The sequence below is a fragment of the Anopheles coustani genome, chromosome 2 (assembly GCF_943734705.1).
Source record: "Anopheles coustani chromosome 2, idAnoCousDA_361_x.2, whole genome shotgun sequence".
NCBI lineage: Eukaryota > Metazoa > Arthropoda > Insecta > Diptera > Culicidae > Anopheles > Anopheles coustani.
The window spans coordinates 12,581,479-12,597,726 of NC_071289.1; the positions used below are offsets into that span (position 1 = coordinate 12,581,479).

Genomic DNA, 16,248 nt, shown 5'->3' on the forward strand with positions numbered 1-16,248 from the left:
GTCGCCCGAAGTCGCCAATCCTCGAAAGGACGTCGCTGGAGTGGGGCCTAATTAATTATTAAACAACCCCCGAACATGTGTTACGACGACCCGTAAGATCGCATGATTATTGACGAAAAACGGGGATATAGCTCGAGTCGTTGGGTGCCATTGCGTTTTCTTGCAAAAATACACCTTTAAAAAACACCTCAAGGCGAACAATTTTTTCTCGATGCGGCCTTTTTTCCACGCTCGTTACCCTTTTTCGGCTACCCAAACGTGACTCAAGCATTTGGACAAAAAGCTAACGAAATATTTTTGACTGACGAGCGCTTCCCGTGCGTCGATAATTTAGTGAAACACTGCATGGGACAAAGAATTCATAGCAGGATCGAAGGAGAGCAGAAAAACAAAACACACATTCCGACACATACTCGACACAAGGGAAAGATCGCCGACGGGATCGCGTCTGCTTCTTCTGATTTATGAAGTCCATGACAGGAGTTTTAGGTCTCTCTGTTTGCGGGAATTCTGCTCATTCACTGTGGAACCTGTCCGGGAGCTTGCATCGGAAATTCCCAGCATAATGACGCATCCGGAAATGGGTGAAATACTTTTCACCGTTGGTGGTGATTCATGTTGTTTTATAGCTGAATTCGAGCGTATTTTTCATTTACACGAGCGACATGCATGGTTGCCGCAAAAAGGTGTTGTTTTTCCGAGCAACGACGAATGCTTTGGAAGTGAAATTGTGTCTAAAACATTCTGTTAACCTAAGATGTAATTTAGAACTTTCAAACAAAAAGAACCATAACATTCGGTTCAACGAGTAATTACAACGATTTATACACATTTTGTAATGACTTTTACGAACCATGGAAACGAAACACCACAAACACAAATGTTTCCCAACCAAAAACCAAAGTCCGCAACCGATCGCATCGATTTACGATTCCGTTGACCTGCGACATGCGCGAAGAAATAAAATCATTGTGTGTACGTCGCATCGTAAACGGTTACGGATTGCTCGTAAACGGGCAAGTGTGCGATCACGTGAAGCAAATAATCTTTCGAATTTAATGCATCTACTGCGGACGTTCCTTATGGTGGAACACGCTTTCACACTGGTGAACACCATGTTCCTGATGCATTTATGACACGTTCGTGATCCGTTGGATACACTTTTTCGATATTGCTGATCCATCGTTGACCTGCTACTCTTTATTGTCCGAGCAATTTTGCCGAGGCCAGTGCATTCGTTTGATACAAATGACGCAGGCTGCTTTTTGCACATAAGAAAACTAGGAAAACATCCTGAATAACAATTTCAGGTGCCTCCAAGGGAGGTGGTAAATGAGTACGGATTTTTGACATGACACAAGAAATATAAATTTGATTTATGACGGAAATACGATCGTACTACAAGCAAACACTGCACTTTTGAAATAAAATGGTTGATCATTATATTTTAGTGTGAAATTAAATGTTTGTGTAACATAACAGTGAGAAAAACTAAAATATTATAACATTTCTGAGACCTCTCCGACATGGTATTGAAATTGGCAAAATAGAAAATTATTTAAAAGAGCTTCGCTGACGTAATTTATAAATTAATTTATTTACGAACGATTCTAAAGTTTTAACATAGAGTTACAAGCTATAAAACACTGTATGTAATGTTGATTTAGTTAGCATTTAGCTATTTAGCAATGATGTAAAGAAAACAACCCGTGTGATATCTTCCTGAAAGTATAATCGTTGAGTACATACAAACATGAATCCTTTCTACAAGACGTTACAATATATTTTTTTCCTATTTCACGGTTTCGGAAGAGCGATGAATGGCGTGAAAGATAAATAACTCGGCCACCGAATACCTACAAACGACAATTTCTACCTAGTGAGTGGCACTAAAACCCTAAATTGCATCACTTTTTTCTTTCTGCTCACAGTAACACACGAATGTACGCTGCACACAGTTATTACGTAGACACACACTTATACGATTCGGGAACTACTTCCTAATAAAGTCTTCAGTCGAATACTTGCGGGTAGATGAAGAGAGAGAGGGGGGGAGAGAACTATAAAACAGCACTGTACACTAGGACGACGAGCTGATTCCGACTGTTGTTTAGCGGTTGACCAAGGAAATGCACGTGACGTAAAGAAAGTTAACTTGGCTAATGCTAGTTTAGAGAAGGGTTTTAAAATACATGTTACACATCAACACGCACACCATTTGTCTTTCACTTTTGTACGACGTCCAAAATGCGTCTCATATGCTTAAGGGAAAGAGATTTCCGCCTCCTGCCACTATTGCTTCTTACAAAACGCTCCGAAAACTGTTCTTCGTCAAGCAGTGGTTGTTTGTCGCGTGCGCTGGCTGACCGATGTTGTTGTGGTAATGGTTGTGGACGTTATTCATGTGTGGCTGGCGCTAGGAGGATGGCGTGGAGGGGGCGGGAGCGACAAACGGGGTCCACTTCAGGCAGGACTGATCAATCTTCGGCATGTTACTGCGGCGCTTAATCCGTTCCTCGTACTCCTCCAGGAAATCCTGTAAAACAAATTTGAACCACACATTATACTCACTTTTGGGAGCAAACAAGACAATGAACCAATAAACGGGGACGGTATAGGTTTCGGTATCTGCGGACGTGATCATTTGGGAGATATTTCAAAACCGAGTGGTGGCACCGACGCACGCCAAAGCAATTGACTTCTTAAGCCAATTTACGCGCATGCGCACGTAATGCGGTTATCGAATGTTTTATATGCCATTAACAGACACTTTCGTGAGTGTACAAAATTGCGAAATTGCGTTGGCTGGCAACAAACTAAGAAAAAACAACTTAAACTAATTAAAGGGAATGTAATCTGCACGAAACGAATCAGAAAGCCTAAGCAAGGCGCGCGCGGAAAGCTTCAACGTATCATTATGGTTTGTTCCGAGCAGCGAACGATAAGAATGAAGATTAAATTTTTATTTTTCATTAACTGCACTTCCTTTGCGCAGCTGCACAATGTAGCTTTGTTAACCAGTACGTAACGTTAAAATTAATCTCTCAGCCAATGGTTGATACACAAACCTGTGATCGGATGTTATTTTTTTATCGCGAGAAGAAAACCCCGAAACCTTAAAACGGCAAATGGCTCAATTTAAGAAGCATCCTAATGCAAGCATGCGGTAAAGAGACCGGAGTCTTGTCGGCTGGTCAGCCGTCTTTTTCGAGGCTGTACTGTAATGAGCATACACACAGCATTGCCCGCCCGATACTGTAGTAACAGGTGCGTGCAGGGGTTAATTGAGGTTGTCGATAAAGGAGAAAGAAACGATCGAAACCGATCTGAATTGTAATGGAGGTAACCGTTTTCGGTTAAACTCGGTTCAGGAGCAATTGCACTTTTGATGAGAATTTGCGGGAAACGGTAGCATGTCATTGGTAAATACTGACAAAAGAAAATGTTAAATGAACAACCGGAATACTTTACGTTTTTCTTCTCCATTCGGCGAATGGAGAATGGGTTACATAAGCTAACTCATATTTGCTTTTAAAAAGAAACCGAAACTCGAATGGAAATATCAGCTCGAATTACTCAAATTATTGGCCATGGCTTATTTACAGTTGGTTTGGTTCGGGAAAATGATCTTGCGAAATATAAACAGCACATTGAATCAATTTAGAAACCAGCAGCGATCGTGATGAGAGTTTTAAGTTGCTTTTCAACCGGTTGTCTTTATATTGAAATGGTTTATCCCTAAAAAAAAAGCGATAAACACTGCTTTAGATAAGAACTCATTAATAAAGAGTCTAAATATTTATAAAATGTTGATTATTTCTGTTTTAAAATTCTAATGTTGTAAATATCGTTCTCTGAAAAAAGTTCAATTTTGCTTAACCCGGAGGTTGGTATTAGATAACCTACATAAGGTATTCTACCCTCCAATAGTGTAGTGTAACATTAACTCCTTAAGCTGCGTTCTGAACTGCCACATCCCGACCTAGGCTAGGAAGCCGCAAGAAATCGATGCCCGTAACAAAAACCGGAACGGATTGTTCTCTACTCAGAGCTACCGCTACTGGTCCGGCGTACGTGCGCTCCGCAACGCGTCAATGACTCACTGATCACTGGAACTTCCCTCCGCGACGGTGCACCGCATTCGCTGACGTCGACGGGCCACGGCACTCGTTAACGGCCCCGAGACGGCAACCAGCGACGTCGGGGTGTCGTTAGTTAGTCACTCTTAGGTTGAGCTGGCTCTGCATCGCAGCCCAGGGCCAGCGACCAGCCGGAGTCATATTTTTCGCAACTGGCAAAATCCAGGAAACGTCCGTCAAAAGAGCAATTACACGCTAATTAGCGAGATACGGCTCCAAAAGTTCCGGACCCGGCGCACGGACTACCACCACTTTGCGAGGCTCCGAGCCGCGTACGAGGTCATCTGCCCGCAGGGCCCCGGAGCATTGCGAAACCGAAAAATGTTCGAGAGCCGGCCCCGTGAAGACAGTGGCACAAAGTCTGCCACAGGCAGAATAGTATCTCCCTGGAGTGGTGGGAGGGGCGATTCGGTGCGCGTTCGCCTTTTCATTTTCTTTGAACGTCAAACGTTGGCCCACCGGTTTGTTCCCCCTTCCCCCCCGGCCCAGGGGAAGATTGCAGCGCATCCCCAACCGGATCGCTGCGCTGGTGATCGTGATCGAAACTATTTGCTTATTGACAGCAGCAAGCAGCAGCAAACGGCCGGCGTAGCGAGCAAGGTAGGCCAGAACACGGAACACAATGCCACCGAAACCGGCACTAACGCAAAACGCATCGCCGTAAAACGGTGGCCTGTTTTTTTTTTACTTCTCTCCCGTGCGTGACAGTAGCAACCGGCCAGCTGATTGTTCCGGCGATCGTCGTTTCATCAAACTGTCAAATTTGTTGAAGCGTACCAATCAGGTACCGTTAGGGTAGTGAGTTGTTCCGGCGTAAAGTAGCCGACGATATCTAAGACAGATCGCCCCGGCCAGTGGCGATCGACGATGATTGTTAGTACAATTTTGTGAACTAAAGCGATGCGATCGAACGCACTGTGGAAGCGGAACCACAACCGGGAGCTGAAGGCTGAACTGATGAGAATTTGCACAACGAACGGTTGAGTAACTTGGGCATGCAACCTTGGATAGGGAACGGACGTCTCGGAATCCGGTAACCCCTTTTTTTTAATCTAAATTGACACTAAACCGAGCGACCAACAAAATGCCACCGTTTTATTGCGCGCAAGTCAAACCAAATCCTTCCGGCGGGGAAATAAATTAATTTCGGTCCAAAACTACAAACGACCGACCGCCGGCGGCCGGTGCGATAAGCGCACGGGCATAAAGCATAATTAAGTTATTACTCATTTACATTTTGAACGGTTGCCCTGTTCTTTTTATCAACCGAAAAACGAACACTCTTTACGACTTCCAGGCCCCGATTGGTGCTGCCCTGGTGGTGTGTTGCCTTGCTCCTGCTTCGTTTGACGATCGGGAAATCCGGCCCATGAAAAGGAGGATCAAAGATAAGCAATTTTTTTGGGGAGGATTACCACGCCACTGCTGGAGCGATGCACCACAGTAGCAGAAGCAGCTGGTCGTGATGTCTTGCGGTCAGAACGACACGACGAGGTTTAAAGACGATTAGACGTTTGCCATTGCAACATCGGAAAGAAGTTTATTCATGGGATAACGTTTGAACAGTGGCGTGATGGTGTTTGCTCCCATTGCAGATTGTCTCGAGATCGCGAATATCAAATTGTTACATTTTCAGGCATACAAACTTGAATATTAGCGCACCTCATAAACAAGGGGAACGCAGCTGCATGATAGCCTGCACTTATTTTCAATTTTATAACAAACAAGATTACAATACGTGCGTTTGAAATCGAAATTGCTGTTCATGAACAGGAAATCAAACGAAAACGTTTCCGTGTATCCACAAACTAATCAGTCTTTACTCGGGACAACAAAGGGCGTTCCTAACAATCAACGATCGTCCAGCAACGTTAAACTCACCACGAGCTCTGAACAATGAGAAACACACTCCAAAATAATTACATTTCTTTTATTTTTATTTCTTATTTCGCGCCCTTTATAGGCACTTTACAAACCAAATGAACATGACCATCCCGGAGAAACAAATACAGATCAAGGCGATACCGTTTTGGTGCTGCCTTCTCGCCGAGGGAAAACCACTCCCGGGAAGGTGTTAAACTTGCGACTTGCGGTAAGCTTTAGCAGCACCTTAGCACCAGGGTCCGGTTTTGGAGGCAAGGTGTTGTTTATTTTTGCACCCTGATAAGTATCACCGATTCCGCCTTCAATACAAAATGCTTATTAGTTGTGATGAGCAGCATGAGCAGCCAAGGTTGGCCGCGTGTAGAGTAGAAAGAGTAGAAACGCCCAGCAAGGACATCCCCCGATTGGTGCGTTCTTTAGGCAGTGTACAGTCCGATCGGAGCGTGGTCTCGTGCCAGCGAGGCCAGCTGCGAATATCATTAGTGTCAATTTATTTGCAATCAGTATAGGCGCGAGGTATCGCAGGGCAGACGTTTCGAGCTTTCGTGACGCATCCTTCGATCGAACAAACGATCCTCAGCATATCCTGAAGTGAATCTGCCCGAGCAGCAAATGCTCATTGGGATGGAATCGGACACGAAGAACTCTAATGTTGTTTTTTTTTTGTGAGGCATAATTGAAAACGGCGAGGATCAATTTCCGTCCAATCGTACAATCTTTCGAAACCACGATCCATCGATGGCGCGGCCCACTTGCAAGGTGGTGTTGCTCCTCCACGGACTTGCCCATTAGCGCCATTAGCATTCTAAATGGATTTTACTTCATTAACGGCGAGCCGGAGGACTGCCACCAGTGTCCTGTCAGGACGTCCCGACCGCGGTAAATACAACATTGTTGCCGAAGGCGACCACTCCTGTGGTCAATCAATTTGGATCCGAAAATTGTGGGTATGAAATTGATCTGGAGACCCCTGTTGAAGCGATTCTCCATCTTGCCGAGCGATCAAAGGGACCCCACCCGAAGGGATCAACACACAATAACAGTAATTAGGACCCATTCGCGATCGACCACTCGTTCACAGCGGATAAACAGTGTTTTCTTCGGCAATCGGGCTTGATAACGAGACAACCAGCCAAACCCGGTGCCGTTCATGATTGTGCGTCCTAAGGCATCGGGGCAGTTGTGCCTGTTTGAAACCAAGAAAAGTAACTGGAAAGAGGCATTTACGGCAGCGCAACAACAGGAACTTTTTGCGTGGCCTCGAGGATAAAGAACAGACACACGATTAAGGACGAGAATAGCGATCACCAGGAGGCGCCAATGCTCAAACGTCCTTTTAGAGGAATTACCAACGGACAAACGATGGGTGTTTGTTCTTTAAAAGAACTGTTTTTTTAGACAGATGTAGTTTGCGGACATAATTAGAGTTATATATCGTTGGACTGCATTTCTTCGATCCCTCGCCACAAGCGTCCAATGCGAGTATTTGTTTTGCTGGTAAAAACATATCTCTAATGACTAAATTTGCACATTTCCTACGAATAATGTGCATTTGGTTTCGAGCAAGTTGAAGTTCTTGTTGACCGTTGAATTGCCTAAATTGCCTAAGGTAAGTCGATCCTATCTTCATTCTGAAAAACCTTTGGACGCTCCACCAAGCGCTTGATAACATTATTAAAACGCACGATGTTCATCAACAACGCTAATGACGCTATTTCTGCTGTTCATAAAGACATCAACGCACGATGTTATGCAGGAGAATTTTATGTGCAATTTCGAAAGCAATGCATCAGACAGATAATCGAATCATTTTACTTTTACATTTATTACGCGGTGGCTTTTCATTAGAGAATGATACAAAAAAAAGTTGAATATTTAATCAAATCAACATGATCATAATGGGAAAAATACTATTTGGTGTCGGCATACCTCATTCATACAAGTTTAATGAGAGCTTAGGAACAACACTCAAACACCTTTTGTGTAATTTTATGCAATAACAATAAATTTTTACGTTCTCTAATGATACACGGGAGCTGCATTCAAACTAATTTGATCAGAGATGGCAATCATTGACCGCCTCACGCATACTGTCCCGCTGTACCGAACTTCGTGGAACTTCTAATTACTGATTTTGAAGCATCAAAAACAACACTAGGCACAACCAGAGCTGAAGAGGATCAGTTGAAACGAAGACACACAGTTGAAATGTGTTTTCTAAATACGAAAATTATATGGTTTGCTCTACATTGGTATTGTTTCCATTAAACTATTCATAATATTCGTTACATGTTCATAAAATAAGATGTTTTGAAACGTTGCATCGTTTGAAAACAGTTATTTTTGAACCCAGCAACAACCGATCAAATCACCCTCGTCCGGTTGAAAAACGAAACAATTGTTTCCTTTCTGCAAATACGACTTAAATTTAACCTTTTGTAGCACAATTAAATTGAAATGCCCCATAAATATCACTAATGAGCCATTTTTAGAATTGAAAAACATAGTGTTAGCGATGCTGCTTTTTCGAAAGGGTTTCAAAACATTTAAAAAACACATACGCGAAGTTCCCTGGCTGCGAAGTTGAGGAAAATTACCGAAATAAACGACGATTCAATGCAATACAGGAAATGATATTACGAAGAATTAAAAAAAAAAAAGCATAACACTGCACAGAGGGTGAGCTTCTGTAATGGTGCGATGCGCAGCAATCAACGTTTTACCGTCGGAAACGGGTATTTCCATGTCCGGTGGAAGCAGGGTTGCTCGAAGGTGAACCTAAACTAATAAACTCATAAAATTGGAGCAGCACGGAAAACGGAGCTGACTGATCCTTCCGAAAGGTTCTCTGGCTGCCGAAAGCTCTATCTCGATCGTGAAAGGTGGGTGCAGTTAATTGACTCTTTGGCGAGGATGCGCACCGGCGTAAGCGATTGTGTCCAGAGTGTATGGAACAATTGCAATGGCGCCTGACCGAATCGTCCTCTTCATACTAGCATCATCCTTTCTGATGCACCAGAGGCAGTAACGCGAACCAAAATTCACTCACCTGCTTCTTGAGGATAATGTGTTTGCCCTTCCAGTACTTCATCATCCCGAGGGCCTGCAGTGTGCTGACGATATCGTATGAATTGATGGCCATTTCCTGAAATCATAAAACATAGCTTATTATTAGAAAAAAAAACGACGTTTACTTTCAATAAATGCACTGGCCTAAATATTACCACTTCAATCTTTATTCAACACAATTTCCGTGGGTTTCCGATTGTTGGGATAAAATACCCGAAGGGCATTGTTTATTGCTAAGTTCCACGTTCGCACTTCCTAACGATCTTTCCTACTCAAACGCAATAAAAGTAATGAATTTTGAAATATCAGAAAACGATCATTTACAGACAAAACAAAAAAACAGTTTCAACATCTGTCTGAAGGTTTGAATTTCAAATCTATGGGTGAAAATAAAACAATGATTGTGTTCTTCTAATTATAAAAAAAACTAAGGAAGAGTGATGCTCTCACGCAACGCACAACTACCCCTAGGGCGTTCAAAGATAATTCCTTGAGTTAGAAAATATGATAACATTTAAAAGCTATCTTCCTTTTTGCCAACTGTAAACGGAGCACCTCGTTGAGCAGCTGCATCACGATTCGCTTAAATAACAATTACAGAAACTCGTAAGCCGCCCCATGCTGGTTTAGCTTTCAACCGTGGCGGCAAACATTAGACAAACATAAGCAAAATACACGCAGGGCACGCGAAGCTGTGCCCCATTTTAGCTGTCAATCATCGGGCTAATAAAGTGATGGCAATCACATTTAAGGTGTGAAACTGAGCTTATCACACATCATACGCAAAGAGCATCGATCTCGGTAGGGGGCTGGAGAACCAGCCAAAAAAATTGTATCATTCATCCTGGTTCCCTTTTCCAGCTGCCCGACAAGTGCATCAATTATCGGACAAAAAATACTCTACAGGATAAGGTATGGCCCGAAAGTCCGTGGCTGTTTAAAACCCTAAGAAAAAGATCGAAGATCCTTTGCGCAAAGGTAGTTACCGGCGGATCTTATTAGCATAATTTTTGCACCTAAATGTGTCGGATTTTATCGTTCGCCACCAGTACATGGGTGAGATGTGTGCGATTAAATTGCGAAATTTACAAGCTTAACATGACGGTGCAAACTATGCACGCCGCTGATCGGTGTGTTCAATGCGATAGATCTCTTTTCAGTTGCGATAGCGGACATCTTTTAACTTTAAAGCCAATAAGGAATAATAGAAGTTTTTCCTTATTCTGAAAACACTGTTAGTATTCTATTTAATTTTACTTTAATGCTTGGTTAATGCAATGTTTGCATTTTGTTATAAATAAATAAACAATTGCAGCTTGACTTTTTTCGTGTGTTTTACATTCTCTCATACCGTAGAATTTTGTTAACAATTACCTGTGAAATATCCTTTATGCTGAGTGTAGTGCCGGGACGTGAGCATAAGTATTGCAACAGCACATCTTTCCAGTACGATCGGTAGGATATCAGGCCCAAATCGGACAGCGGCTTCTCCGGTGATCCAATTTTTCCTTCCACTCGTGTTAACAGGTAACCTGAAAAATAAAAATTTGAACGTGTTTGAATAAATTTTTATAACTTTACTTCAAGATTTATTGTATACTGCCTTATGAAACTAATGGAAACATATTGTAAAACTATGATGTCTTTTATCATTTTACTTCTAAACACGAATCTGATAATCAAATTCGTTGAACTGTAAAATGCATAAAAATCCTAATTTTTAAAAATAAATTGGCAACATCGATGCAAAAATCAAGTAGAATAATAAACGCATTGCATAAAATTTGACTTAACAGTACTCCAAAAAAACTCCCAATCATTTCACTTCGCCACAAGTGAATGGTCCAGTCCATCAAGTGTCATGTTCGCAAACGCGATCTACGGCGACGATCGCTACGATCACCATCGGTTGCCTTCTTGGCAGGCGGTGACGGCCAGTCGGAAACGAAATTAGACAAACCAGACATCGAAAACCACGAACCGAAGGTGGAACATGGTTCGACGGCATTCTCGCACGCTATCGCCGCTGCCGCTGCCACCGTCGACGGCTAGGAAGCTACGGCCGGCGTCTGTCCACTTGGGTGCTCGCTTAATAGACCCATTAATAAAATTAAAATTATTTATACCGACGCGACCCGAACGGGCCGGGGCCGGTCGATGTCGTTTTTCAATTCGCGACAACCGGCCTCCCGTAGGCCCTGACCCCGTGAACGTGGAACGGCGGTACAGTGTGGTTGCTGTAGGTTGCCAGAGAGACGCTTGTGTTTCCTTTTTTGTATTCTAATTGGCTTAAAACAGTTTAAGAAATTTTACTTTTCCGTGTAAGACACATTCTAACTGATATCTTAATTCTTTTAAATGAATATTGATTAAAATAAACAAAGTTGTCTTCCTGATATTCACTATCAAGTCAGATTACCCGTTGGTGTTGTGGGAAGAAGATTATAAATTTTAAATTATGTTCCACCTTTCGCTAAGCAAATGCTTCAACGGACACTGTACACGGGAGAAGTTTCCTGTGCGTGCGTGTTGATTTCTTGTTACCTCACCGCAACGCTGCAGCGACCGACAATCTACTAATCCGACATTTTAGTTTGGAAACATTGCGTGACAAAACTGTACGGACCTCCACCACCGTGATCTCTCACTCGCTAACTCTCTTTCTCTCTGCCTGCTCTGCTGGGTGGAAAATGGCAACAGGCGATTGGAAATTGGACCACTCTCAAAGGGGATCAGGATCTTGAGCCGTGCGGATCCGCGTTCTGACAGCATTACGACCGGCCGGGGTTCAAGTGTTCAAGCCAGCCGAACCGCGCGCGCTACTTCGGAAGTGTGCGAGCGATCAAACGGCGACAGCGATCCCACCAACAGCAACAGCAACAACAGCAACACCAGCAGCAGCAGGTGATGTTTGGATTGCAAACTGACAGGATTGCGAGCGCAAAGTCTCGGGCCCTCCACCAACACCACCGCTGGGGTTGGGAAAGAGGATTTCGCTCGGCTTTGACCGGTTGTCTGCCGGGTTTCACCATTTTCAAGGCTGACAGCTGTACGGAGATCAACGACCGGCAGAACAAGATCATCTTCCAATCCCAAGACGGAACCGGCAAAGCCGGCGAAAAGAAGAGATAGAACGTGAGCGGGTTAGAAGACGAGTGGCTGCAACGACGGAGGGGTCCATGGTTCGATGGGGTGGTGATTTTGGACAACTATTCCAACAATTACGTGCAGCAGTAGCAGCAGCAGACTCATGGTCACTTGCGCCAGCAACCGGCGTTTTGGCGATCAAGGTTGATCGAGCGGGCTGCGTCGATGCGTGCAGCGGGACGTAATTAAAACAGTCGCATGATTTATAGACCGGCGGCTAGCAAATTGCCGCAGACGCGCTGCTACGTTGCGAACGGTGAATTTTGCACGAATTACACGAAACATTAGGAAAAATTAACGATCATCACAATCGCCCGATCGGGGATGGTTTCAGACCGTTTGAGATTTCGGTCGTTAAAAACGATCGCGCTAATTATGTGCTATGGGCAGTTGGTTCCATTATTCCCTTCTACGATCGAATTATTTTCTGGGAGTGCATTCCGAAAATGTATTTTTGTGTAAAATGAATGGACGGGGTCATATAATTTAATCAAACTATATATAGTGTTAAATAGTGTTCAAACGATCAAAAATGGTTCAGCAGTTTAGGAGAAGTTTAAGTACTATCACTGTGATACAAGAATTTTATATATATAGATATATTTAACCGTTGTTTAAAACAATTATCCTATACAACCATTTGCTTGTACGAAATATTCTTTTTCGTCTTCTGCTCAGAAACTAAAATTTAATTTTCATTGACTGAATGTAAAAATGCAAAATGTGAGTATTTGTAATAGAAATAGATAAGGTGAACATAAGTAAAAATGCATTAATCATGCCAAAGTAGTAAGCGATAGAAAAGAGTTCGAGTTGAAAACTGTACAATTGCTGAAGCATGTTTATGTTTCAGATAAACAAATGCCAATTGTTTAAATAAACAATCCTCGGTTTTACGCAGTTACCCCACAATTTTTTAGAGATAAATTTTGATTACGAAGAAACAAATTTCAACAATTTATATGCCTAGAAAACTTATTGTCCTTTCTCTATGATATGGATTCCAAATCAAACGAGAGATTCGAAAGACGGATCTTTTCTGGTATCAAATAATTTTAATTATTCAGAGCATTTCAAAATTGCATGTTTCAAAAACTGCGAACACACTCAAAGCCAGCAGTCATGCTTCGTCGAGCAAGATTCGCGAACGGGCACGGGTCACCATTTTGTTCTTCATCCCATTTTCTTGCATCCCAGCCACATTCGCGACATAATCCGGAACACGTTTGTTGAACTCGTGCGGGTCAAAATCCTTCCGCATCGATGATGCTTCACGCGGAAAGAGGCAGGATCCGTTGATGTCGGCGTATGATAGAGGGTACCGGAATGGGTGCCATAAATCTGGCACTCCCGCTAGCGAACCACTTCCAGCCTACGCCGACCAACCGTCGAATTCGAACCGTCGGTCGGAACCTGGCCGGGAGAAAACGGGCAGAAAAAAAACCCAACATTGCCGTGGTCCGGAGCCGGAGCAACTTGAGAACCCAATCTCGACGACGGTTGATCGCGTCGAGATGTGGGTTGCAGACCCGAACTCGCTGCACATTCTCTACCAACCTGGGGATACAGTTTTTGAACTCATCAGTCGCCCGTTTTGGTGACCGCCGTTGCAGACAAATGGAAAAAAATGGGATGAAAAACAGACCGGCATGAGGGTAGCATGCATAAGAAAAAGTGCATCTGGTCTGAAGTCATTATCAGCACCCACGCGTTGCCCCGGTTTAAGGCATTTGCAGCGAACCTATCCATTTGGAATCTTGCTGGCAGCAATTTTATGGAATAACCATCGATGAATTACATGGAAAATGGAACGAGATTTATGTGGCACTCGCGACAAATACGTCCACCAGCGTGTGCAGAATTTAGTTTCAAGGCGGAGGATGAAAAAGGATCACGTGGGAAGTCATAGCGTTACACACTTGCTGCAAATCAATCATTGAAACGATATGCATACCTTACACATTGAATGTTTTGTAGCTATAATTGATATAACGATACATGCAAATTTAGTAAAGCTGAAAAAAAAACATCTCTATCTTAGCTGAATTATATAAAAGAAAACAGTTTAACAACTTGTTAAATACAATACTATTAGTGAAAAATGGTTATCCTGCATTGTATGTATAAGACTGTATTTCATCTTCAAACAAAAAGATTCGATTATGACTATATTTAGAGTCCGGTTTTGATTGATTTGCTAAATACTTTCATTGATGTTCTCTATTTATTCGGTGGAAGCCAAACAAATAGTTACATCCACAGTTAGATTAATTGCTTTCTGCATAGCATTCAAAATAGTAAACCGACCGCAGAAACCATTCGATGCATTTTCTTCCCGTCCAACGAAACATCTGCCTCCGGGTGTCATCATGCAACGAACCAAGCGGGCATATGCGTCAGCAGCAACGTTCGATTGTAACGACGCAATTTTCTCCACCCACATCGACGACCTCCGATTGAAAAATGGAAAACTCAAACATACCGCGGCGCTAAGCTGCTGCTCTCAATTTTCCAAAGAGACTTTTCCCCCCGCACAACCAGCGTGCAAAGGAGATGCCAGATGATTTCATCCTTTCCCCCCCCCCCTCTCCACGGCTGGAAGTTTTCCGCCTTCCGCGCCACCACCAGCAAAAACCAACGCACGTCGGTATCCAAAGACAGGGTGCGGAAACTTTCGGGGACGTGAAACTGGCGGGAAATTTATTATATCATTTAACGCGGAAGGCGTTTATTTTATATACTTTCGATCGCACCAACACAAACGCCGTTGTGAGACTGATGCACACAATTATCGCACGGGGTTATCATCATCACCATCGCTCAGTCCGGAGCCGTTGGCCTGGGATTCGCGCGTACGCCAAGGCGCTATGTATAATACGCTTATCTTCTCCCGTATGGCGCGAGCGAGAGGGACATAGAACAGAAAACGGGGAAAAACGAACGAAAGCCCGTGCCAAAACCCGGATGATTCACAAGTTTTTTGAACCTGTCCAATTTTGCGTCGTAATAGTAAGGAAATAATAAAATAGATCGAGAGCGAGAGAACGAAGAGGTAGAGAAAGAAACAGTTCGGTAGCAAGGGGATGAAGAAAACTTACAAATTTTCCACTCCACACAAAAGCGACGGAAAACCGCCATTTGGTTGGGGTGAGAGTACGAAGAGACAAACCCGAAAAACGAATTGCAAGAAGGATTAATAAAAGAGACAAAAAAAAAGAACGGTATCGCGAACGGACCACAACACACAAAAAACAAGCTCCCATCTGCATCGGAGCAGCCTAAATGCAGCACCGGGCGGAGGTGAAAGTTCACTACTTCCTGCTGCGACCGATGGCGGCGTTGACTCTCTGTGCCTTGGCCTTTCACCGGGAGAAGCAGGAAGCATATGAACCTACCTCAAACCCCGGGTTGGTGGAAACATAATACGGCGCCTGTATGTACGACAGAACATGGAAGTTGGTTGTAGTGTGGACGTTTCCGCATTCTCCCGGTAGCGGACCATACGGAACCGGGCTCCATTGATCGTGCTGCTGCCCTTCTTCCGCCGGCTTTGGCCCCCAAAACTGCGGCCAGGGAACATGCACCGGATCGCCGGACGTTGGCCCAGAACAAGCGCGAGGGTCAATGGCTTCCGCTGGTGTGGGTTAGCATGAACGACGCCGCCGCACGCCAAGGAGATTCGGCTGGAAAATTCTTCCCCGGGTTCGGGGTAGCTCCAGGCGCAGTCTTTCCTACGATTTACTACACTGGAAATGACGCCGTACTAGAATGAAACCAGGGCCAGCCAGGTATGCCGCTGTGTTGGTGTGTGTGTGTGAAATAACCCACAGACAGTCAGTACCACACACTATACTGTCGAAACGGCGGGTCGTTAGCGCTTACGCTCCCTCGGATTGCAGAATTTACCAGGAGTCTCGCCTGACTCCCAGGGACCCCACATGGAACCGCCCGAGGGCTACCCACACCAACGCAGACTGGGACGCTCGAAAATAAACACAAACCCCACGTA

General features: G+C 43.9%; 1 protein-coding gene across 1 annotated transcript in view; it reads right to left on the reverse strand.

Annotated features, from left to right (window-relative positions):
* Positions 1-1,646: 1,646 nt before the first annotated feature.
* Positions 1,647-16,248, reverse strand: part of LOC131266702 (histone acetyltransferase KAT7) — a 63,475-nt gene continuing 48,873 nt past the window's right edge. Inside the window, exons 6-8 of the mRNA XM_058269314.1 lie at positions 10,467-10,624; positions 9,073-9,168; positions 1,647-2,536 (exon numbers count right to left, since the gene is read on the reverse strand). Coding sequence (XP_058125297.1) covers positions 2,417-2,536; positions 9,073-9,168; positions 10,467-10,624 — 374 coding nt within the window. The 3' untranslated portion in view covers positions 1,647-2,416. The remainder of the gene's footprint in view (positions 2,537-9,072; positions 9,169-10,466; positions 10,625-16,248) is intronic.